General features: G+C 44.8%; 1 protein-coding gene across 2 annotated transcripts in view; it reads right to left on the reverse strand.

Moving 5' to 3' along the window:
* The window catches only part of NCKAP1L (NCK associated protein 1 like), a 188,796-nt gene that overhangs the window by 144,438 nt on the left and 17,736 nt on the right, over positions 1 to 26,622 (reverse strand). Inside the window, exons 2-9 of one of the 2 annotated variants that reach the window (XM_083169529.1) lie at positions 24,094 to 24,204; positions 23,090 to 23,182; positions 12,870 to 12,926; positions 11,303 to 11,445; positions 7,429 to 7,519; positions 4,194 to 4,331; positions 3,268 to 3,316; positions 1,051 to 1,207 (exon numbers count right to left, since the gene is read on the reverse strand). In XM_083169529.1, coding sequence (XP_083025655.1) covers positions 1,051 to 1,207; positions 3,268 to 3,316; positions 4,194 to 4,331; positions 7,429 to 7,519; positions 11,303 to 11,445; positions 12,870 to 12,926; positions 23,090 to 23,182; positions 24,094 to 24,204 — 839 coding nt within the window. Of the gene's footprint in view, positions 1 to 1,050; positions 1,208 to 3,267; positions 3,317 to 4,193; positions 4,332 to 7,428; positions 7,520 to 11,302; positions 11,446 to 12,869; positions 12,927 to 15,184; positions 16,437 to 23,089; positions 23,183 to 24,093; positions 24,205 to 26,622 lie in introns of those variants that run through there. The other variant, XM_083169530.1, reaches the window with a different exon arrangement.

The raw sequence follows: 26,622 nt of genomic DNA on the forward strand, positions 1-26,622 counted from the left end.
CGCCCAGTGGGGAGCGCTACCTTAAAAAAAAAACACCACTGAAGGGGTTAAGAAACCCTCTGGTTGGCCATAGCTCTCACTGTATTGTGCCGGGTGTTGCTGACCATAGACTTGCTGACCATAGCCTTTACCATGGCATTCAAATGCAAAGCATGGAGACACAATACAGTGTTTAAGAATGATCGCGGCAGTAAATAAACCAACTCAATCTTCTTATTGCTCTCTGTATATCAGAACAGTTTTATTAGAAGATCTGAAAAAAAGTGTTTCCTTAAAGTAACAATATCAAAATATAATATATTTAAGAATTATTTTGACCTTTTTTTTAACAATTTTCCCCAAAAGTGTATGAGCTTTAAAAAAATAAAATAATTCCAATTTAGATCCTGTAACAAAACTAAAAAATTGTCAGTTTATAAAATGCCATTTAGTAAAATATACCACACTGGTGTGTACTGTACATGGGTGACAAGCTGCGGCAGCTCCCACTGTTGCCCTTACCAACATTAGCAGGTTGGAGTATTTGGAATCTGGGCAAGTCTTGTTGCAAGATGATTGGACAAACCACCGCAGCTAATTAGCTGCCTTTAATACTAAAGCTCAGTACCAAACACTTACAAACTTCTCCATATACTGATGATTGGTGTAAATGGTGAATAGAAGACACAGTGGGCCTTATTTTGGTTCATTCTTTCTGACAAAATCCTTCTTAGATGGGCAAAACCATGTGCACTGCAGAGGGGCAGATGTAACATGTGCAGAGAGAATTAGATTTGGGTGAGTAATTTTGTTTCTGTGCAGGGAATATACTGACTGCTTTATTTTTACACTGCAATATAGATCTCACTTTGAAGTAAAACCCCACCCAAATCTAATTCTCTCTGCACATGTTACATCTGCCCCACCTGCAGTGCATATGGTTTTGCCCATCTAAGAAGGATTTTGTCAGAAAGAATGAACCAAAATAAGGCCCAGTGAGACAAGTATCATTATAATAAGAAGAGTCCAAAGTTGGGTTTGGAGTTTTTGCGTATATGATGTATAACATACCCTTTTAAGCTGCCAAAGAAGTCTTCAGTTACTCGGTGTATTAGCAGAACATCATCCCGGATCAATGTGACACAGTAAGTGCCCTGAAGAGCCAGTTTCCAAAGCTCTAAGCTTGCCTGGTGTATATTCAATGCATTGTGTGACAGCAGAAATCCAACTAAGAAGAGAAAAATTCTTTGATTACGTCCAAAGTCAATATGGGGTAACTGATATTATCATTATGGTTCTGAATTAGGAAAATCTGCAGTTTTTCCCCACTAATTTTATTCTCTGTGTGCCAAAATTATCTTGTCAGGATAAGGGCTCTAAAAAAGTCAGTCCCTGCAAACTGAGTTTATGTCCAGCTTCAGAGCCAGCGGAGGTATTACTCATACAAATACGTGGCCATCAGGCTGTACTTATACAAGAACTGTAGCCCGGGCCAGCGCCACCACTAGGCAGCATTAGGCATTTGCCTGGGGCACCGGCCAGTTGAGGGCGGCACCTGGGAGCAGTCACTCCCCCCCCCCCCCCCCCCCTCAGGGGAGCCTGGTGAGTGGCTCCAGAAACTCCCCACCCTCCCCTGGAACCTGGAGCAGGTCAGCAGCAGGTGAGCGGTGGAGCCTGGGGCGGTGGTGTTCCTTACACCGGCCCTGACTGTAGCACTTACTGAAAATATTTGTGGTAATGTAGCCTATTGGCCATAATGGGCTCATAGGCTAAGATTAGCTAGTGGGGGAAAGCTTCATAGAAGAAAGCATTTTGGATATTCATAAACTGACCATTTAGGCAGTCCCCATAGAAAGCTATGAAGACTGCATTGATATTATTAGTGTTACTGAAGTAGATATTTCTAACACTTACACCACTACTGTACCACCTTTTTGGAGGATTGACCATATTTTTAGTTTGATGAAAAAAAAGTCCCTTAGATCAGCCTCTTAGAGCTTTAGATCATTTTAATTATTTTAAGGTAGAAATAATACACCTATTTTGATATGTTGTAGAGGAAACGGAGCTGTATTATTTTGAAAGGTTTTCAATGTCACCAATCTGAAGATTAGTTAAACATTACAAAGTACATACAAAAAAACTGCAGTATGAATGAACAAAAGAACAAAAAAGTGGACATGGTTTCTATTAATTGCTGGTTAATACTCAATACTTAATGAACAGCAGGATTGTAGTGGAAAGGAGATTATGATATACAGATGGAGCCGGGCATGTCTTTGCAGGCGACGCCAGCCTCCATCCCCTGTCACCCGCCATCTGTATCTGCGAAAGGGGACACGCGCGCACGAGATGCGCGCGCGTCCCCTTCCGACGGCGCTTCCCCCGGGTTCCCGCCGGCTTGTAGGCTGTCACCCGGGGTCGCCACCGCCTCCCCGCACCCCCCCCCCCCCTAACCCTGTCCGTCTCCCTGAAGCGGAGACGGACAGGTTCCCGTCGCCCCACCGCACGTAAACTGAGACGCGCATGCGCGTGAGATGGAGATGGAGAGCCGGGCTGCTGGCAGATCGCCAGCGGTGACAGTCTGGCGATTCGCCAGCAAGAGGGAGCCGGGCTCCATCTGTAATTGGGGGAAAGAAAAGCGCATGAGGGAAAATGGCCCTGTTTATGAGAGCTTACATTTTAAAAGCATGGGGCAGAGCATGGGGTAGTAAGTTAGTATGAGAGCTGGGGGGCTTTGATAAACTGTGGGTCTTGAGAGTCCATTTGGAGTTTTATAGAATCTGACAGTAGAAATCTTGGAGGTGGGATGGGAGGCAGTAATCATTTGGGAAGAAAGGCAGCATTCATTTGTGGAGTGAAGTGGGTGGATAGGAGTATGAAGATCGAAGATGTAAATAGGAGAGGAATGGGTAAGGGCTTTGTAAGAGAGTGTAAGAAGTTGGAACTGAGTTCTGAAGGTGAAAGGGAACCAATGTAGGGCTTGTAAGAGAGGGGAGGCAGATGTGATATGTGTTTGGAGAAATAGTAACCTGTTCTAGATAATAAATAACATTTTGATTTAGAAACACTAATTGGTGGATTACCAAAGTGCTAAACTACTGTCATTTTTTCAACTTCTTTCTTTTCCATTATTCATTTAGTTTACAATAAATAATGTAAAGACATTTTCTATTTCTATTTTTATTAGTTGTATAACGAGTACAAAAATGTTAATGATTTTTATATGTTAATGTATACTGCCTTGTTACTGGCATCAACATCTCCATGAGGCTCCATCAAACTTACTCAGGATCCATCTTTCCATGGTCTCAAACGATAGATATTCACAGGGCATCTGAAAAATATATTAGAATGCTAGTAAGTAGATGTGAAAATCACATTACACTTGTTGTACACAATATAATAATCTAATAATCTAATAAGGTGTCAGTTACTCAAGAGAGAATAATGGGCCTGATTTAGATGTGATTGGAGTTGCTATACCTGCAGCTCACAAAGAAGCAGAAGCCATAGCACCAATATGACAAAACAATGTGCACTGCAGGGGGGGGGGGGGGGCAGATGTAACATGTGCATAGAGCAGCGGTTCTCAAACTGTGGGTCCTGACCCCAAAGTCGGTCCCAACCTTCTCAGCATGGGGTCGCGATTCCTTCTTGCTGACAATCAGGCTGATGCCTTTTCTAATCTCAGTCAGTGATTGAGAGAGTCTGAATCTGTTGAATTGTCTGTTATTTTAGACTCATATCATGTTGTGCCTCCACAATGCTGCCATGTATGTGCTGTCTGCTGACTACACATGTGACGTGTTGTCCTTCTGCAGTAACTTGTCTGATGGGGTCCCAGAGCAAAATAGTGTGAGGACTGCTGACATAGAGAATTAGGATTGGGATTTGATGTTATTTTGTTTCTGTGCAGGGAAAATACTGACTGCTTTATTTCTCCACTGCAATATAGATCCCACTTTGAAGAAAAACCCCACGCAAATATAATTCTCTCTGCACATGTTATATCTGCCCCACCTGCAGTGCACATGGTTTTGTCCAAGTGAGAAGGAATTTGCCTCTGAGAGTGAACCAGAATAAGGCCCTTAGTCTCACCTGGAGAGGACCATGTTGGGAGGAATGTAAGTAAGTATCATTCTGGGAAGCAGATCCAGACCAGGACTAAACTGTACACTCCTTCTCTAATGATACCCATTTTCTTTTCTTACCATGTCTGAGGTACATGGGGAAATCATTGCTGCAGGATTGCTAAGAAGACTGAACAGTTGAGCCCCTCTCCACTGTTCTGCTGAATGAGACCTCCGACAGAAGAGAAAGTGCGTGGACATCAAGGCGTCTGTTACTGTCTGGGTTACAGCGGAACAAATTAATACCACTTTACTGTACTTCAACAATACTGTACATTGAAAGACAGAATTTAGAAACAGGGACAGTAATTATGAACAGGTACACTAATATGCTAATTTGATTTCACCCATACCTCCCAATTGTCCTGATTTTCACAGAAATGTCACAGTTTTTTGTGACTGTCCTCTGTACCACCCGCAGGCAGCAGTGTCCCGCAGTGAGGGAGAAGGGGGCAGTTGGGAGTCCCGCTGCCACTCCCTGCTCTGCTTAGCAAATCAGCATTGAATAGATGCTGAAAACATGCGCACAGCATCTATTCACTAGGAGAGAGGGGCAGGGGGCATGGCCAGAAGCTCACTGGTGTTGCCCCCACAGCAGTGAAACAGGGGCATGGCCTATGTAGCCATACCTCCTTTCCTGAGGGCACACACTCTTTTCAGGAACATGACTTCAGATACCAAAATGTTGAGAGGTATGCTTAACCAGTGTTTAATATATAATGTCCAAAAAAAAAACACTTATAAATTGTCAGGGTTTTTTATAATTGAATTGGGTTAAAAGCATATAACAAACATATATTGTTAAACATCAATGTAACAAATATCGGTACATCAATGACGGGTAACATCATGACTATTGCAACCTTTAAGAACCTACATTTTCCCCGTGGCTATGTCTCGAGAGGTGGGGAAAAGCAAGTTAAAGGGGACATTTATTAAATTTCAGCAATGAATGACAGCACCACAGCCACTGAGAACTCCCTTTGTGAGTAGTCCTGCATCCCTGCCCAGCAGCTGTGCATCTTGAGCTTTTGGACAGGTTGCATCTGACCATCTGACCAGTTCACACCTGATGTAACCATGCAAGGCAAGTGGTTAATGGTAAAATGCATTATATATGGAACAGACTAGCAGCTAATGTTACTGTAACAATGACACAGAGATTATGTCTGGAAAACTGTGTTTGATTTATGGTGGACCTATGGTACATGACACTTATAACACGGGGGATAAGGGGTTCAATGTTTTCTCTACCTGATTTTCTCAAGAATGGTCTGTGAATGGACTGTGAAGAATGGTACGTTAAATAACTAGGCTGGTAATGCAATATTTTTTTAACTTGCATAAAAGATACACTTTAATACTGTACAACAATGACCACAATCAATGTGTTACTGGTTTAACACTTATTTTGTCATTTATAATGGTATATGATATATTGTATATAATATACCATGCAATTTGACAACAAAATAGAAAGACTGGACATTTTGAAAATGAGGAAGTTATTGGAGAGAGACAAAAAACGCATACCTCCCAACTTCTTGAAGCACAGAAGCGGGACCCTTGTGCAGTGTAGTCGTGTGCTCTGCCAAAAGGGGTGCGGCATATGCAAATAAGGGGTGTATCATATACAAATGATGCCGCCACCAGGCCATGCCCTTTTGCCCGCTTTGTTGCTGAATAGACGCTGTGTGCATGCGCATACAGTAGCATCTATTCCTTCAGGCTGGGGGGACTTCCAACAGCGACACACACACACACACACACACACACACACCCTCCGCGGGACACTGCTGACCCCGGGCGCGACTATCCCAAAAACCCGGGACGGTCCCGCAAAAACAGGACTGTTGAGAGGTATGATAAAGCAAGTATCTGGACATTAGAGAGAGAGGGACATGTTACAATAGATTAGATAAACAGAGACAAACAGCAGAATGGTCTAGGAGTAGATTTACAAAAGCTTCTAAAGTTGAAAAATGTAGGTGTTGCTCATAGTGACCAATCATATTTCAGCTATCAAACCTGCATTACATTCTACAGTAGAAAATGATAGAATCTGGTTGGTTTATAAGAGTATGACCATCTTTTGTCTAGAAGCTTTAATACATTTACTCTTATGCAGGGGTGGGCAATAAGCGGCCCTCCAGCTGCTGTACAACTACACATCCCAGCGTGCCCTGCCACAGTTTTGCCACTTGGCCATGCGGTGTTCGTGAATGTTATTAATGTCACGATATCTGCTATTCCCTTATCTTTTTTTTTTTCAAAATTGTTTTTATTATCAAGATCAAAGACAGTAACAAAACATTTTGTAAAACATCATTATATCTTGCAATTATTTTCAATTTTCAGCTCTCTATTATATTTAGTATCGACATATGCTTGCAAATGTAAAGGTCATATAATAGGTAGTGTAAAAGAACAATAATACAAGAATTCTGAACATATTCAAGATTCATTCATCAATTAAAACAAATCAATTAAAACAACCAGTTTTCCATGTATGCTACATTTGTATGTGTAATTATTAATAAACAAACATAGTTATCAGTATCCTAGCGTCTTTCATTTTTAGTGTAGATAAAGGAGATGTAATCCCTGATAAATTATATGTTATTTTGTTTTAAGTATAATTAAGAAGAAAAAAAAGAAGAATTTTTTTTTATAGAAAATGGAACTGGGGAAGGGGAGAAAAAAAAGGGGGGGGGGAGTCCATGCACGTCCAAGATGACCAATCCGAATTATTAGTGAATAAGGGGTCCTGCAGAAGTACTCTAGTTTCATACTAGAGGGTTGTGCGGAAACATTTATGTATTTGTTGTTTAGTTTCTGTTGGTAGTGAATCTATATAACTTTCCCATACTTCGAAAAAAAGTTTTGTTTGGGATTCCTTATGGAGAGTTGTTTCAGTCCATTCTAGTTTGAATATTTGGAACAATTTTTCCTCAAACATCGAAATTGAAGGAGGTGAAGTAGATATCCATTGCTGCAGTATAAACTTCCTCGCAATTGAGGATACATACAGCAACAATTTTCTACAACCAACTGAAATTTTGGGTGTAGTTGGTAAAAATCCCCAAATGGCCCATTCTGGTGTAAGCAATAGGTAATTTACCAAATGGTCTACTGCGAATTGTTTATTCCCTTATCTTGATGTTATACTTGGGCTAATGCTGAGCACCATCACAATTTCATGATAATGAAATATGGGACCATAAATTATCTCAGGCAGTGTTTTCCAGTATTGCCTTGAAATCTACATGTAAGAAAAGTTAATTCACCAATTTAAAACATATACAGAATACCTCACCTTGGTATGAGGTCCAAATTCTTCACTTAACTTTTTCAATGGGCTGTCATACTCCAGTAACATCTGACTCAGACGTGCATACGATGCATCACTGTGGTACAAATAACGAATGAAACAAATGCCTGGGAGTTAATAACCAAATGACAAAAGCAACAGTTCATTCTGATTAAAAGCATTATATGCATTTTTCTTGAAAGTTGCCTATACCTAAACGTAGGATGGATTCTTACGGTTCCGGACCGCTCCTTACAGCTATGGATGACACCAAACTGGAGAGGGGTGAGAGGACCAGTCACCAGCCACAGTTAAAGACTATTGCTTATGATTGGGGGCATGATTCTTTAGGACCTTCCCACATGCCTTGCACATCTAAGACTGTTTGTTCCAATAATTATAAGCGAAAGCCCCAGTCATGGATTTTCCACTGATAGTTCTAAAATCAATGGTTTCATGGTTCATAGCTGGGTATAAACAACTCTCCACCACTGTATATTTACCCCCAATGTTCAACAAAGTCCCTATTCACTTTATGGTGAAATTATAGCAAATTACCAACAAAATATTGATGGTTGCTATCCATCAATGACCAACCCTATCTCAGGTCCAGATGTGCTAATGTTCCTGATAAGTTTAAATCTACCTTAGCTGTTCCCATCCCGAAAACAATAAATAAAGTGGAAAGTCTTAATGACTTCCAACCAATTGCTTTGACTGTTTTGAGAGGACTGTTCTGGCACATATTAAAAGCCAGTTACCTGATGGCTTTGGTAATAATCAATATGCTTATAAGTCAAAAAGGTCAACAGAGTATGCTCTGTTGTCTGTGATTCGCTCTTCCCTTTTTCATTTAGATAAGTCCAACACTTATGTTAGAATACTTTTTATTGATTACTGTAGTTCAGCGTTTAACACAATTCTCCCTAATACATTATTAACTAAGTTGCGCAACCTAGGTTTTTTGGCAACCCTATGTAACTGGATTATGAACTTTTTGACCAATAGGCCTCAACAAATAAAATTGGGTAGTTTGATGTCGTCAGTAATTAGGATTAGTACAGGTACTTCTCAGGGTTGTGTATTAACCCTTTGAGTGCCAAGTGAATTTGTCAAAATCTGTGTGAAAATTGCCAAGAAAACATTTTTATTCATCTTAATGATCTGTAAGGTTCTGATTACCTTCAGGTTTTGGGTTCTAATGGGTTTTGCCAAAACAACCCCTCAAGGTTTAGGGTTCTGATTTTTTTTTAAAGCATAAAAAAACGCTATTATTAACCTCAATAGCATTAATCTCCACTCATTTCCAGTCTATTCACCTCACAATATTGTTTTTTGGCCAAAAAGGTTGCACTGAGGTAGCTGGATGACTTTGATAAGCAACACCAGTGGGTGACACAAACACTGGACTAATACAGCACACTTGGCAGCATCCCATGAATTATACGGCAGACTTGGCTCACCCCAGGAATTATTTGGCAGACTTGGTTCACCCCTGGACTGATACGGCACACTTAGCATCAACCCTGGACTGAAACGACACACTTAGCATCACCCCTGGACTAATACAGCACACTTGGCAACACCCCATGAATTATACACCCCTGGACTGATATGACACACCTAGTATCACCCCTGGACTGATACAGAACACTAATACTGCTTTCACATTGCAGAAACGGGTATTGACCCTGTATTCTTAAATGGGACTTTAAAACGGGTCTGAACCTTAAGACCTTTCACATTGCAGGTGAAACCCGTTTTAAAAAGCATTTAATACCATTCACACATTCAACCTGTTTAACCCCCAAGGGACACGTTTCAAGCCATAGAAATAGAGCCATTCACACTGCCTAAAAAACGGCTTTGAAACGTGTAGGACTCTGCTTTTTAAACGTGTTGAAATACCAGTTAACTTTAACCGGTAAATCAACTCTGGCACCTTCACACTGCAGCCTTAAACATTTTAAAATGGAAAAAAAACGGCAATATATTGTTTTAAAAGTGCAGTGTGAAAGGGGTATTAGCAGCACCCTTGGACTAAGACAGCACACTTGGGAGCACTCCATGAATTATACGGTAGACTTGGCTCTCCCCTGGAATTATACGGCACACATGCGGGTACCCCTCAATTGATACGGGACACATGGGGGCACCCATGGAATTATACAGCCTACATGCAGGCACACCTGGACTGATACGACACACTTAGCATCAGCCCCGAACTGATACGGCACACTTAGCAGCACCCCATGAATTATACAGCAGACTTGGCAGCAACCCATGAATGATATGACACACTTGGCTCAACCCAGGAATTATGCATCACACATGCGGCACCCCTGACCTGATACAGCACACATGGAATTATACGGCACACAGGCGGGCACCCCTGGACTGATACGGGACACATGGGGCACCCATGGAATTATGCGGCACACATGGGGGCACCCATGGAATTATATGGCACGCATGCGGGCATCCCTGGACTGATACGGGACACTGGGTAGCACAGCTGGACTGATATGGGACACTGGGCAGCACAGCTGGATTGATACCGGGCAGCCCTGCAGTAAAAATAAAAAACTTTTTTTTTTCAGAGAGCCCCTTGTCCCCCACAGCAGTGCCATATAGCAGCCCCCTAGTAGTGCCACAGAATATTACCCTTAGTAATGCCCCCTTAGTTTATTCCACAGTAGTTCTGCCTTAGTTGTTGTTCCCTGGCCGCTCAGTAGTTCCCCCTTAGTAGTTTGATCCTGGCCACTCAGTAGTTCCCCCTTTAGTTTGTCCCGACTCCAGCAGCCCCTATAGCCTGTTTAGTTCCCCCTTTAGTTTGTGTGTGTCCCCTCCCCCTGCAGCCCCATATGAGTGCTCCCCCTCTGCAGACAGCATGGACACATCCGTGCTGTCTGACATTCACTTGCTGAATGAAATTGGCGCCGGAGCTGGGACTTAAATAGTGATCCAGTCTCGCGAGAATCCAAAACAGGATGATGACGTTTTGGACTCAGAAAAAAAGTGGTACCTGTCAAACTCCTCGGATCCGGCCTCAGATTCGGTAAGTTTGGGGGGGGGTTTCGGATCTCTAGGATCTGAACCCGCTTATCTCTAGAACAAATGCATGGTGGAAACCCTCATACACGTGATCTTAGTTCTGTAAGGCAGTAATGCAAACCATAAGAACAATAACTATTTACATAGTATACACCCTTTATACATGTGAAAACCGGGGTTGGTTTTACTGCATGCAAAAAAAATGAAAACTGTAAAAACTACATTTGCACCCATTACATTGCAACATGTTTTTACTCAGTGCATATTTGCTCTTAACTCTACTTGAGGGACAAAGTTTGGAAAGTAATGTTTTTTTTATCTATTTATTTATAATATAAAACTTAAAATTAATATATGTAGAAACTGCTAAACATTATTTTTTTATAAACAAGAAGTTCTGATGTCATTGATCATGGAAAAACCTTGTTTAATACATTACCTTAAATTATTGTGAACAATAATTTGTGTGACCCCTTGACCCCTAAAAACTCCTTGTTGATTTCTAATATAATTATAGTTTTTAGTCGGGACAGGGAATCATTATCTCATACATAGGTGGGAATTTAATTACCTGCAAACTGTTTTTGTGGTTAAAAATAAATGATAGCTGTAATTCTGTTTTGGGTGAGTATTTTTTAATCTATATTTTTTGGGACCGTATTTGAGTGAAAAAAAAAAACAGAATCCGGGATAAGTTCCCGGATCCACATGTTCTCAATCGCGAACTCCGATAAGTGTCCTGTGAAAAAAGACTTCACTTTTAATTTGTAGAATCTTTATTGGTACCACGAATATGTGTTTAATATCTTTGGTTAATTTTACCTACCTTTGACTTTGCAGCATTTCAAGGGCGCAGTTGTAAAGAGCAACCAACGTTTTTCTATCTTCAATCCGTGACATCAGCAGAATGACGGAGAAGTAAGTCACTATCAGGTCTAGATAATTCTTAGTAAAGGTGTAGTTTATATTCTGAAAAATTGATACCAAATGGCAGTTAGAAGCTGATTGGTTGGTACTTAACCTTTCTCCAATTTATCTCCAAAATACTTCTGTTAAAGCATGGATGCTGCTAGGACTAGTCCCCATAACTTCCACACTCAGGGGTAGATGTACAAAGCAGTGAAAAGGGTGGAGGAATGAGCCAGAGGAGAAGTGTCCCATGGCAACCAATCAGCTGCTCTGTATAGTTTTCTATTATGCAAATTATAGATGTTATTTCACTGCTGATTGGTTGCCATAAGCCACTTCTCCTCCCTTATCACTGCTTCATACATCTACCTCTCAATTATTGGATACAATTTAGCTATTAAGCACTAGGGTAGAAAAGCCATACAACATTTGGATGTCATAAACAATATCTCCAACATTAAGTTAACATATTTAGAGATTAATGTATGAAATAGAGACTAGACTGGAAAATTAGACAAGACTTCTATAGCAACCAGTTGGGTGTGGACTAGCTCACAGACAAAGTCTAGGTAGACAGTCATCAGGTTGACACCAATAGGTTGACATTGGCAAAAAGGTCAACACAAGCAAAATTTCCCTACGGCCTACATGAAAAGATCAATATGAGTTTTTCAGGTTTTTTATGGTGTCAATAGCAACACCTGAGTATGTGGACCCCGTCGCGTTGTCGGGCTGAATGAACGGCTCCATCTGTAGTGCATGTTGAACTTTTAGCAATGTCGACCTTTTGGGGTCAACCTATTGATTGTCACTGTCTGTTAGCCATCCGGACACCCAACCAATCAGATATTTTATAGCAGGTACTTAATGAATGTAACAATAAAACTGTTTGGTTGCTAGGCACAACTTCTCCACTGGTAAATGTCTTTTCACTGTTTGATACATTAACCCAGCAATACATAGTTACATAGTAGGTAAGGCTGAAAAAAGACTTGCGTCCATCTAGTTCAACCTGGTATAGATATCCATTGCTGATTTGGTAGGTTCTAGTATTTTACAGACAATTTATATTTCTTATTTGTACCCATGGATGTTTTTCTCCAGTAAATGTTTGTCCAACTTTGCCTTGAACGCATTTAATGAGCCAGCCGTTACCACCTCTCTGGGAAGAGAGTTCCAGAGTTTGACTGTTCTGACCGTAAAGAAATTCTTTCTACTAGCTGAATGAAATCTTTTTTGTTCTAATCTATACTCATGCCCTCGCGTCCTAGATTCCTTTCTAGTAGAAAATAGGGTGTGTGACAGTTCCTTATATTGGCCCTTGATATACTTGTACATGTTGAGCATGTCCCCCCTTAAACGTCTCTTTTCTAATGTAAATAGTCTCAAATTGCTTAATCTCTCCCCGTAGCTTAAATTCTCCATTCCCCAATGATCAAATCTTCTCACTTTAACAAATATGGCAACTTTAGAATGGATCTTACAATATCAAAGTAACACTGGCAAGCATCAATTATGTTCAGCAACTCATATACATGATCCTGTGGGGAAAGAGAAAAACAGAATTAGTGCATTGACAAAATCAAAATGAATTGCCATGAATGATTGGGCATAGCCGTGGTAAAATATTTGTTCTCTTCCTGTTTTCTTTTTTTTTAACCATCTGTGTCAGGGAACTCCAAACTCCTAAGATGATAGTATGGATACCCAATCTTGGCAAAACTTAGGCATCATTGCTTCTGGGTAGTTAGTTTGCTTTACTGGAAAGCAGGCAACAGTAGCCATCTTCATTCTGTAGACAAAGCTCTCTCTTGAGAAGGCATAGGCAAATGCAGGGGGGGGGGGGGTGTTCCAGTTGCCCAGAAACCCCTCTCCAATTGCAATGGTATGAAATAGGATTACTTGAGCTGCAGTAACATGATGCAGTGTATTGACAGTACATGCCCAGTGGTAACAGCCTCTACCAAGTTTGCAATGGACCAAAGAGCAGGAAGAAGTGACAGGAGCCTTACCATGAGGTGGGAGATTGTGAGCTTAAAAAGTGCTGGTTCTATTATGTCTGTGTATTTATTCCTGACCACTTATTTATATTATTTAAATTGATACAGCATATACTATAGACAGACAATCTATAGTGAGAAATATTATTACTGTAGTCCAGACAGTATTCAGTGTATAAAAAGTCCAATGTTTACACACTAGGTTCTTCTACCGCTCCCCCAGTGACTCCCTCCCTTGCTCCAATGTTCTACATAGTGGGAGATTATGGACTGCATGGGCAGGTTTGTCCTGCCCCCGAAATATTTACCACAGAAGGGGCAGCCACTGCCTTCTGCAGCAACCACTCCTTCCCGGTGGCTGCTGCTGCTAACTTCGGCTGTTTGTGGCCACTTGGAGAAGTTCAGGATCGCTTGGGGGGGCTCGGGAGTATTCTGACGTTCGGGTGCTCATCCGTTCGTCCGAGCGCGGCCGAACTTCACCGAGCGGCCCTGATCCTCCCTGAGCAGCGATGGAGAGGATCGGCGACGGGGGCAGTGACGGGGAGGATCAGTGACAGGGGGGGGGGATCAGTGACAGGGGGGGCATTAACCCTTTGAGTGCTAAGTGAATTTGTCAAAATAGTTGTGAAAATTGCCAAGCAAACTAGTTTATTCATCAGAGAGACAGGGGTATTTGTCACTCGCACAGGTCTGTCCTCTTCTATTTAAGGGACACTTGTAGGACCCCCCGTGAGTAACCAATAGAATATTATGTCTATTACACAGAGATGGGAGGTGTGCTACCACTGGACAACAAAGATATATGGACGCAACATTTCAAAAAGAAACAAGAAAAAGGATTGTCCTTGGTGTGGTGCACCTGTTACAGGAATAATTAAACAATAAAATCGAACCTTTATTTATTAATCTTAAAACTTGCAAAATATAAAACACACATGAAACAAAGTAAGAGTGATGGACAAAAGATAGAATTGGTGTATTTAAAAGGACGGTGGCTACTTGGCAACGCACTTTTATCTGTTCTAATTCAGTTATGCTGTATTGTATGATGTCACAGGTTGTAATATTATAACCGCTTGAAGAGAGGGTTGCAAATGCCTAACTCTCTATACAGTGGGTTAAACTGCCTTTACACTGTAAGTCTTGTGTCCCCTACTTATGGGGATGGATGCTGTATTTAATATTTCTGTGTCAATAAAGTATCACGGAAACAGTGTTAATTATCGCAGTCCCAGGACTACAAGGATTCAGGTCACCAGAAATTGTAAGTCAGTGCACGCGGACGGATGTGGTGCAATACAAATGTGTAGCAGACACCTGATGTTCTCAACACTATGGCTGTATGGCAATGATCTTAAAATCTGATGTCCACGTTATAAGACTGTCTGTATGCCCTAAAATTATCCTTACATCAGTATAATACCTGGTTCATAAGATCATTTATAGACATATGTGCAGAGTTCACTGTATTTATGCGTGGTTATAATTCCAAATTTCGAAAGAGGTATTGAGAATGAAGCACGGTCTGGGGTATTAGTACTGATGGTGGTTATGATTCCACAATTTAGGAAAAATCAAGGTAGGGCACAGTCTGAGGTACTGATGCAATCATGTATACATATGGTGGGCAAACAGATGTGGTGCACCTTTAATGAATAATTAAATCAGTCAAACAGACAGTGCTGTCAGTTTACAGTTTTGGTGTCCACTTTGTAGATCTATCAGTGTAGATGTGAGATGGGTGTAAGGGCGGTGCGGTGTGGTGCCTGCTGCCGTGCAGGTGTCGTCGGACCACTTACCTGGCGCCGCACCCTCTCACCTTCAGGCCGTGCCAAATCACGGTCCTGGAATTCTCCGGCACCCGGACACCTAGGAGGAAGGAGAGTAGGTGAGAGCGGTTCCTCCTTGATGAAGACCGATGCGCCCTCCGTCCCGCGACGTCTCTACAGAGGCACCCTCCGGGCTCCGGGAAACATCATCATCGGCGCACTGCCTCAGAGCCCGGAGTGTCACCTATTGGCACTTGCGCACCTAGGTGAGGCCTTGACCTTGCACGGGGTACAAGGTCCGCGTACGCCCTAGATGAAGGAAGGAAGGGAGATAGGCAGGAACACACAAACAAACAAGACGACACTCACCGTCCTCACTCTTGTACTGCGTCCGCACTCTTGTACTCTAACCCACGGTTCTCCTCACAGGTCCCTGTAAGGAGACAAACACCAGACCCGTGCAGAGCCTAACAAACCTAAACGTGGCACGACTACATAACTACAACACAAAGCCCTAGAACTGACTAAGTGTGTGTGGTGCAACACAACTACGCAAATCTAAACAACTTTGCTCTGCACGGACAACATACAATACAGTACAAGACCTTACCAACCAGCTGCTCCTTTAACCTCTGCCTGTATTCAGATGTACTCCCTTCCTGGCTAGAGCTGGCCAGCGTATGCTCACTCTAAATCAGTACCAGTTCGTTACCACAATCGCTCCTGACGGCTCAGGCCTAGTGCCTGTCTGGGTCCACAGGCCTAGTGGCCTGATTCAATTAGCCCCCCGAACTATGGGGGCCTCGGGCCTTACGCCCGGCTACTGTGCAACGGGCCTAGTGCCCGGCTATCTGTACAGGGGCCACGGGGAGTAGGCCCAGCACAATCCAATAGGGCCAGGAGGGCCCAACAATCAAGTGGCCACGGGCCAAGAGGGCCCGACTACAAATCCCACAGGCCGGAGGGGCCTGAAAATACCCACGGGCCTAGTGCCCGATTCCCGGTGGTCAAGGGTAGGGGGTAGGTGGCCTGGGGCCGCCTACCTGGGGTTGGGAGAGGCCGCGGGGGGGAGCTTCCTCAGCTCTGATGCTTTCCACCCCCGCTGGCCTCTCCGTGCGCGGCAGCCATCTTCCTTCTTCTGCCGCTGGCCTGTCCTGGCCAGCGGCGGCGTCGTTTCCGCTCTTCTTCCAGGAGGCGCCGGAGATCTTCTTTCTTGATCCCGGCGTCTTCTCTCTGCAGCGGCCGCCGGAGCTCTTCAATCCGTCGCCGCTGTGTCCTCTCTCCTCCGGCGTCTTCTCGCTTCAGCCGGGGCGCTCCTGCGCTCCGCCGGCGTGGGACCTTTCTCTTACTTCGCCTCCCGGCGGCGTCTGACGTCAGACGCCGGGGGCGGGCTTTAGGACGGCGCGGCGAGCGCTGATTGGCTCGCCGCGGCCGTCTGTCATTGGCCGCCGATTCGGGAGCCATGATTGGCTCCCGAACGGCGGGAGATTTAAAGTGACGCGAGCGGCGCTTCGCCGCCCGCACTGTCAGCGCTGGGATCGGTGCATTGATCCCAGCGCTGTTCCTCCTCATCGCTGCCTGCACTATTGGCACAGGGATCAAACAGCTGATCCCTGCGCCGGGGGAGGTGGTGTCCCGTGGGGGACCCAGCCCTCCCTCTCCTCGTCCCTGCTGCTGCTCCGGTGCTGGGAGCAGGGGAGCTGTCCCAGCACCGGGGCACACCATCACATTTCCCCCCCCTTTTTCCTTTGTAGTCCCTACAAAGTCCTCACTCACCAATATCCGGGGGTCAGGGCATTCTGAGGTCCTCTCAGGGAAGTAGCCTTCGGGAGCCCAGTCTGGACCGACTGTGACCCCACTTTCTTCCACTGGCTCCGGACCAATCTCCGTCCCTCCTGACACTACTCTCCGGATCCTCTGGGGAAGCGGCTGCTTGTTATGGCCATTCACCATAGGCCACCAGGGAGAATCCTCTTCAATGGGTGCAGCGTTCACCCATGCTTCTTCCTCCACCTGGTCTGGGTCATCATCGCGGGCTCCATGGGGTGGAGCTGACCACCAACCTATGGCAACTTCCTCCGGGGCATCTCTTTCCTCCCGGGCAATCGTCACCATCGGACAAGCTTCTTCATGGGGCACTTCCAACGGTTCCATATCTCTGGGAACGGTCCCTCCCATGGCATCACCATCCTCTCCTTCCCCTTCCTCCATCGAAGTCCATCCTTTCAGCAGGGGGTCTTGCGCCAGGATCTTCTCTTCCTCTTCCCCGAGGGCGATCGACTGCGAACACTGCTCCACATCCTGCAAATCTGGTTCTTCAGGCATGGCTAACACTTCAGAGTCTGGATTCTTCTCCACAGACCCCGGCGCCAGGTGCCGACTTTCTTCCTCAGCGTACTCCCTCTTTTCCGCTGGCACTTCACGATACCCAGGGCACTCCTGTTCCAACCGTCTAGGTGGAGGACTCTGCCAACCTCGGGAACTTCTGGGCTTCTTTGCCACTGGGTCTTCACGCTCTTCCTCAATGCGTGGTTGCTTCACCTCCCGGTCATTCACGTCGGCCTTCAACGGGAAAGAATCTTTTCCAGAGGTCTCTTTTTCTGGGCACAACATTGCCATGGCGTCTTCCCAGGGACACTCGTGGGCCAAATGTCCCTGTCGCCGACATTTCCAACAGGGGGGCATTGACGCGGTCTTCTCCGGAATCACAGCGGCCACCTCTTCCACACAAGGGTATCTCTTGCTCGGCGCTGGCACAGACAAAATGGGCACCTGCGAACTCACTTCAAGCAGGCTCTTCCGCTCCATTTCTCTGGCTTCTTCCTGCCGTTTCTGGACCCCGCCATCGGGGATCATCCACTCTTCAGCCATCAGGTCTGAGTCCCCGTGTTTCCCTCGTGGTTTAGTCTGTGGCCTCTCTGTCCACTTGGTCTTCGGCGGCCAGTCCCCAAAAGGACAGTCCGGTCGCAGATGTCTCGGATCTTCACATAACTCACACCGGCCAATGTCGTCTTCACTATACGGCTCCTCCCATGGGCAGCTAAAATCCTTGTGTCCATACTCCCCACAGAGCTTACAACGGGGCTGTTTCTTCACCGGGGCCTTCTGTCGACGCCTTGGAACGACATCCTGGACCATCTGGGTCGTCTTCCTCGGAGGCGTCCGGCAGGCTCCTTCTATCGCAGTTTCTCTCCAGGGACAATCACTGACAAAGTGTCCGACCTGTTGGCACGTCCTACAGGGGGTGACGGCAGCCTTCTTGCGCCCCTTCTCCCGGCGCTCTTCTTTGGCTCTCTGTATCGACCGTTCCACCATCATCCTAAATTCTTCTCCTGTCACAGTCGCCCATCCATCGTCGTCCACCACAGGGGCGGGGATTCGTTCCGACGCAATCCGCTGGGGGGTCTTCCTGGGGACGTTCCACATCGTGTCCGCGGTGCGTATCCTGCCGACTACGCCAAATGTGAGATGGGTGTAAGGGCGGTGCGGTGTGGTGCCTGCTGCCGTGCAGGTGTCGTCGGACCACTTACCTGGCGCCGCACCCTCTCACCTTCAGGCCGTGCCAAATCACGGTCCTGGAATTCTCCGGCACCCGGACACCTAGGAGGAAGGAGAGTAGGTGAGAGCGGTTCCTCCTTGATGAAGACCGATGCGCCCTCCGTCCCGCGACGTCTCTACAGAGGCACCCTCCGGGCTCCGGGAAACATCATCATCGGCGCACTGCCTCAGAGCCCGGAGTGTCACCTATTGGCACTTGCGCACCTAGGTGAGGCCTTGACCTTGCACGGGGTACAAGGTCCGCGTACGCCCTAGATGAAGGAAGGAAGGGAGATAGGCAGGAACACACAAACAAACAAGACGACACTCACCGTCCTCACTCTTGTACTGCGTCCGCACTCTTGTACTCTAACCCACGGTTCTCCTCACAGGTCCCTGTAAGGAGACAAACACCAGACCCGTGCAGAGCCTAACAAACCTAAACGTGGCACGACTACATAACTACAACACAAAGCCCTAGAACTGACTAAGTGTGTGTGGTGCAACACAACTACGCAAATCTAAACAACTTTGCTCTGCACGGACAACATACAATACAGTACAAGACCTTACCAACCAGCTGCTCCTTTAACCTCTGCCTGTATTCAGATGTACTCCCTTCCTGGCTAGAGCTGGCCAGCGTATGCTCACTCTAAATCAGTACCAGTTCGTTACCACAATCGCTCCTGACGGCTCAGGCCTAGTGCCTGTCTGGGTCCACAGGCCTAGTGGCCTGATTCAATTAGCCCCCCGAACTATGGGGGCCTCGGGCCTTACGCCCGGCTACTGTGCAACGGGCCTAGTGCCCGGCTATCTGTACAGGGGCCACGGGGAGTAGGCCCAGCACAATCCAATAGGGCCAGGAGGGCCCAACAATCAAGTGGCCACGGGCCAAGAGGGCCCGACTACAAATCCCACAGGCCGGAGGGGCCTGAAAATACCCACGGGCCTAGTGCCCGATTCCCGGTGGTCAAGGGTAGGGGGTAGGTGGCCTGGGGCCGCCTACCTGGGGTTGGGAGAGGCCGCGGGGGGGAGCTTCCTCAGCTCTGATGCTTTCCACCCCCGCTGGCCTCTCCGTGCGCGGCAGCCATCTTCCTTCTTCTGCCGCTGGCCTGTCCTGGCCAGCGGCGGCGTCGTTTCCGCTCTTCTTCCAGGAGGCGCCGGAGATCTTCTTTCTTGATCCCGGCGTCTTCTCTCTGCAGCGGCCGCCGGAGCTCTTCAATCCGTCGCCGCTGTGTCCTCTCTCCTCCGGCGTCTTCTCGCTTCAGCCGGGGCGCTCCTGCGCTCCGCCGGCGTGGGACCTTTCTCTTACTTCGCCTCCCGGCGGCGTCTGACGTCAGACGCCGGGGGCGGGCTTTAGGACGGCGCGGCGAGCGCTGATTGGCTCGCCGCGGCCGTCTGTCATTGGCCGCCGATTCGGGAGCCATGATTGGCTCCCGAACGGCGGGAGATTTAAAGTGACGCGAGCGGCGCTTCGCCGCCCGCACTGTCAGCGCTGGGATCGGTGCATTGATCCCAGCGCTGTTCCTCCTCATCGCTGCCTGCACTATTGGCACAGGGATCAAACAGCTGATCCCTGCGCCGGGGGAGGTGGTGTCCCGTGGGGGACCCAGCCCTCCCTCTCCTCGTCCCTGCTGCTGCTCCGGTGCTGGGAGCAGGGGAGCTGTCCCAGCACCGGGGCACACCATCACATAGACACTAGGCTAATTGTGACTCAAAGTAACTTTTGGTCTCAGCACCATGGCTGTATGTACTGAGTGCTACAATGTTTGCCTGGGCAGACATGTATTGTATTGTAACAATGTCTGTCACAGGCTCTTTAAAGTGACACTTGCTCTGGTGCATATGCTGCTATTCACCTGACAATGCGTGTCAAATCTGCTGCCTGGGTGGACATAGATGTCTGTCCTAATCAGGAGTGTATCAGCAGTTGACAGCGCAATGTCGACACTGGGCTAGTTGTGACTCAAATTTGCTATTAATCGCAGCACCGTGGCCGTGAGTCACCAAAGCTAATGCTGCAGTGTTGCCCGGGCAGACATGTAGTATATTATAACCATGTCTGTCACAGGCTTATGAGGTGACTTGCTCCGGTGAGTGCCTGAGCTGCCAAGTAGCCACCGTCCTTTTAAATACACCAATTCTATCTTTTGTCCATCACTCTTACTTAGTTTATTCATCATAATGGCCTGTCAAGTTTACTGTATATAGGTAATATAATCTTTTTTTACAACAACATTTTTTATTTGAATGCATATAACAAATATGAGGGACGCTGGCATTTTTAGAGGATATTTTACACATCTCTCACAGAGATGTTGGCACTTAAAGGGTTAAGACTAGTTCTATATAATATACTGATTTAATGTATGTGGATTTGTGTAATATGATGATATAAATATTCCAGTACCATCTGTGATTGATGGGCGGTGGACCACATAGGGGAACTGGATCCAAACAGCTTCCATCATAACCACTCAATTAGTGTAGTACCAGCATCCGGTGCTCTTTACCACCATCTGTGAAATAATATGGCAGTGCCAGTGGCACAGTGTATGCCACAGCTGTAGCAGGGAAAGAGCACCGGAACTGATTTTAGAAGGCAGACCTCTGCTGGTGAGGAGAACATCTACCAGCTCAAGGATGGTAATAATCACATGTAGAAGGCGCTTTTATGCACAATGTATTATCCAGTTCTGATGCGTGAGACATGTGTGTGCATTACCAAGAACCATGAAGTTTCCTATCTACAGTAAAGGTATCGATTTTGTTCAGGACTCAGGGAGTGAGGGTGGTGGACAGTGGGGCAGGTGAACTGTTTTCAAAACTCAATGGCCATGGAGACTGGAGCCAGAGGGTCCAAACAATGTGGGGAAAAGAGGTAAGAACTAAGGCTTGAGTTATGGAATTCGTACCTCCATACAACGGTAACACACTGCCAATTCCGATACAGCATGATGGTGCGTAAACAAGAATTTGGCAGGGATGAGCATGTTCATTCTATAAGGTCACACGATGAATCAGTTACTTATTTTGTAGACAGGATGTTGTTGAGGGTTTTCTTGGTTGGATAGATATGCAGATCCAATAACCGCTCTGACCAGACATAACGATTATCAGATCCTGTCGCACTGAACAATTTGAGTCAGTGTGTGACATCTTCAGATGCCTTCAACAAGATTGGAAGGTCAGGAATGAGATTCCCGTGCAGGCTATCAGATGCTTACTGTTACAGGAGCATTGGAAACCATTTAAAAGCTAATGCTCCAGCATACACTATATACAATTATCAGGCCTATCATATAATTAGCAATTGACCGGCCCGAGTCATGATTGTATAGTATGTACCTGGCGTAAGTCTACCCTGTAATAAATGTTATACAGTACAATGTTTCATATTCTTCATTATAGCTACATACTGTATCTCTTCTGTTTACATTTGCTGTGTTTCATCTGTTTGCTACATCTTTACAATAATATTCTCAAAATGAAGCCCTTATATACAGGCTGTGCCATATAGATTCAAATTAGAGAAATATGTTTACATTTAAAATGGCAAAGTTAGTTTAAAATGATATGTTTATGTATTGGATAATCACTCTCTGAGGAAGTCGCTGATGGAATGAGGCGGTGAAATGCGTAAATCAGACATATTGGTACCAGACTCATTCATTTTGGCACTTGTCCCCCAGATAAGGTGCGGAGTGCTAACCAGCTGGGAGATGCCACACAAGTGAGGCGATACAGGTGATAATTGTCAAGGAACTGCATGCATGCAGACAGCGTTTAAAAGGAAGAAACTCTCTATACAGTTGGTAACTATTACACTAACAAAACAGTTCATTTGAATCCTAATAATGCCAGTACTGTGTAGGATGAACTTTACCAATGACTAACTTTAGGCTAACAAGCATACTAACTGGAAATATTAAGTCTGCGTAGTATTATTTAATTATAAAAAATTCTCTCTCTTGGGGGACATTCATTAAACCCTTCTAACATATCGGGACTACACAGGAGACCAGTTTATTCCATTGGAGTGGATTATAATAATCATTACCCCCTTTTTGCCAATCTTTATTGTATATGTATTGAATGTATTTAATTGGGTAGGCAGCTATCATTTTTATTTATGTAATTATTTTCTGTGTTATAGTCTATTAATCTTGGTTTCTTGAAAAAATAAAAATAAAATAAAAAGAAACTTGATAATTCCAGCACAGTCTGCTTTATTATTTATTTGTCTTATCTTACATGGTACATGAGTATCCACGTCCCACGTCAGACTGATGTTAAGATATTGGGGCTTTCTAAATTTTAAAACTTTAAAATTTGGCGCACAGTCAAATCTTTTTCTAATATAATAAAGCTATCCATTCTTAGCCGGCCACTACTTACCCGAAATTCCATTACATCCACAAATGTCAGGTAATAGCTAGTAAGACTTTTTACAATCTCGGTTTTGTCTTTGTGCACTGGTCCGAGATGTTGCTAATTTAAGAGGGGAAAATTAAAAGCTTATTAGGTTATGGATTATATATGCTTAAAACACAAACATGACAATTATTATAATTACCAGTATTATTATTATTATTATTCTTATAACAGAAATTGGGGGAAATTTACTAAGATGTGTATTCTACTTCACATGTGATGTTGCTATGGGCAACCAATCAGAATCAACTTCTTATTTATTTAGCATCAGAAGATAGTAGAAAGGATCTGATTGGTTGGCCATAGCAACATCACATGTGAGTTAGAATACACATCTTAGTAAATTTCTCCCCTTGTATTTAACTTCTTTTAAAACGTACATTTTTAGATGACCCTTTCTTTTAACTTATCAGAATTCTATAAAAGAGGAGGAATAGCCTTATATTATCTTTAGGGCCATTCGTAGTGCTTAATTTGGTCGACCCAATGACCCATACCCACTTAGAAGTCAGCAAATGCCCATGGCTAGACTCTTTTCTATTTTGGCGGCCTGATAAAGGGTGGGATGCTCTAATGCGAAAATGTGGTAAAACCCTGTTATCAGGTTTTCAGCTAATTTTTGTATGCACTAAAGTCTCTCTGCCGGGGCGCCACTCCGGAGGGAATGGCCAGCTTTTGCTGGGGGATGGTTTATCATTCACTCAACTTATGAGCATTCCTCTGTTGATGGTGTGCAGTGATAGGTATGCAATCACTTCATACATCACTCAAACCATTGTAAGCTTGTGCTGGCAGCTGTGGTTGCAAAGCGGTGGGGTCAGCCTGAGGAACGGCTCAACAGCCGGATGGCATACAGTACTAGTTTTCAGACTTAATAGAGCTGTTCTGCCATTAAAGAACTTAAACAAAAGTAGAATTGCTCCACCTCAATATGAAAAAAAGACTTATAAGAATCTTAAGGTAATTACCGTGCTGCTTCGAACATCAATGTTTGGGAACTTCTTGTTGATGTATTTCAGAGATGATTCCATAGACTTATCTGTGAAAAAGGTAGGTTTTGTCTTGGTATCGGAGCATGTCTACAAAAAGATGGGAATCAGAATCAGATATAATGAATTATACAGTAAAAATCACTTTTGGTCTGCTCTCATACTGTATATATGATTCTTTTCTACTTTCTCTTTCCTTCTATCCCAGTAAGTAATACTTTTTATTTATGTATAAATTGGCTTATCTATATTGCAGAGTTCTGAAGTGAGAAAGCATTATAGGGCGTCTGTGTTCATTTTGGAGAGGAGAATTGTCAACTGTATATCTGATGGGACACACACATCGGACAATTTGAGGGCATTTTCTAAGCAATCTTATTAGATCGCTTAGGAAATACCCATTCATCTTGTGTAGGGGCCATAGCAATAAGGATGCGTGGCCCCGGTCAGGGTCAGTGTTCTGAGTGATCTAGAATCACTCAGAATGCTTTAGTACATCCCCCTGTGTGTAGGCCCCATAAGTCTCCATAAGTTGGACACAGGCTGTGCCCAACAATGGAAGCGTATGGGTCATTGGGTCAACACCCTTAGGTGGACATCTTTAAAAGATCAACATGGTTTAGGTCATCATGGACTATAGGTCAACAGGGACTTGAGGTTGACATGACAACATGAAAAAGGTTGACATGGTGTTTTTTGGGTGTCTGTGTTGATTTATGGCAAAATGGACACCATATAAGTGTACTGTGTCCCCTCATATGGCTTGCTTCACTCGCTAAGCTTAGAGCACACTGGGGCAGATGTATGATCCGTCGTTATGGGGGAGAAGGGGTATCAGCGCACGTTATGTGCACTGATACCGCTTCTCCCCCATGTATGATCGTGCCGGGATGCGGTAATGGACAGGGGCGCTATGCTATCTCCAGAAAGGGACATCGTCGGAGGGGGGAGTTAACGCTCCCCCGCTTCGGCAGACAAGATGTTAATACATCTTGTCGATGTCCCTTCCTGCTTCGCCTCGCTATTGAGGCGAAGCAGGAAGTATCATAGCGGCGCGATAAGCGCTGCTATGATACATCTGCCCCACTGTTTTTTCTTGCTCTACACCCAAGTAGTAGTAGTAGAACGTTTATTTATAAGGCGCCGCAAAGTGTCCGCAGCGCCGTACATAGCAAACAAAAAAAAAATTACAAGGTAACGTACAGGGTGTGTTAAAAAATACAGTATAAATAGGGGTATAGCTTGTAGAACTAAAATCAGCATCAGTTCAGAAGTAGGTGTCGAAATTGTCGAGGAGACTGAAGATGAAGTAGAGGAAGGGAAGAACAGGACAGGAGCACAGGTGAGGTAATGAGGATGGTAGGGGTATGAATTTTTTTTGTCATGTCGACCTAAGCCATGTCGACCTTTTATTGGTGTCGACCTATGGCCTGTTGACCTAAGGGTGTCGGTCCAATGTATGTCGACCGAATATAGGTGGATCCAACGATCGTATCCCCACTGGAAATGTTAATGCATGCAGCTGACCAGTCACGGTGAGCATGGTACGGCCGGGGGACCTTACATAAAAAGTATTCCCCAGCTGTAGCATGACACCGTGGGCTGTTGGAGCCCAGTGTTTTTTTTTCCAAAATATGGGGGACTCCCCGTTTTTTTGTACCCCGTATTTTTGGAACCAGGACCGGTCCAAGAGTCTGAGGCTGGTTTCAGAAATACAGCGGACCCCTACGCTTTTTGACCCCCATATTTTTGGAGCCAGGTTCGGCTCAATGAGCCCGGGGCTGGTTATGCCCAGGAAACAGTTTGTACAGATACTGTAAGATGGTTGCTAGTTAATTTTGGCACATTCTACAATGTGTATTCTGTGGGTTGAATCTCTACTGTAAGAACACAGGGACTCTAAAGCCCCAAACGCACTAGGGGGCCAGATGTATTAAGCTTCAAAAAATTATAAAGTGGAGAGTCATAAACAACTAGCCAACCAGCTCCTACCTGTCATTTTTCAAACCCAGCCTGTAACATGGCAGTAAGGAGCTGATTGGCTGGGTGTTCATCACTCGCCATGTTATACATTTTTTGAAACTTGATATATCTGAGAAATTTAAATACTTTATATCGATATTTAAATGCTGCAGAGGCATCTCATGCATTTGCATTATATATTTTTTTCCAGTATGGTTTCAATTTAAAAAAAAATGTCAAGATGTTAGGTAACCAGGAAATACATGGCAATGGACCTGGGCATTTACCTTGGAAGAAGTTTCTAATTGACTATGACTTCTGAGGCTTCCTGGCAGATGTTAAGCTGTTTCTAAAGTGATGGGGATGGGATGAGGTATTTAGGATATCCTGAATCATCGATGCAGCTCACCCTTTGGGTGGATGCAGGGGCGTATCTAGATATTCATAGGCCCCATAGCATAGCAAAAGTTTGTAAGGGCCTCTTATTTAGCAACTGATGGTGATAAATGTATGTAAAACATATTACTTAGACAGTAAAGATGGGCC

The sequence above is a fragment of the Crinia signifera genome, chromosome 2 (genome assembly GCF_055691185.1).
Source record: "Crinia signifera chromosome 2, ASM5569118v1, whole genome shotgun sequence".
NCBI classification, from domain to species: domain Eukaryota; kingdom Metazoa; phylum Chordata; class Amphibia; order Anura; family Myobatrachidae; genus Crinia; species Crinia signifera.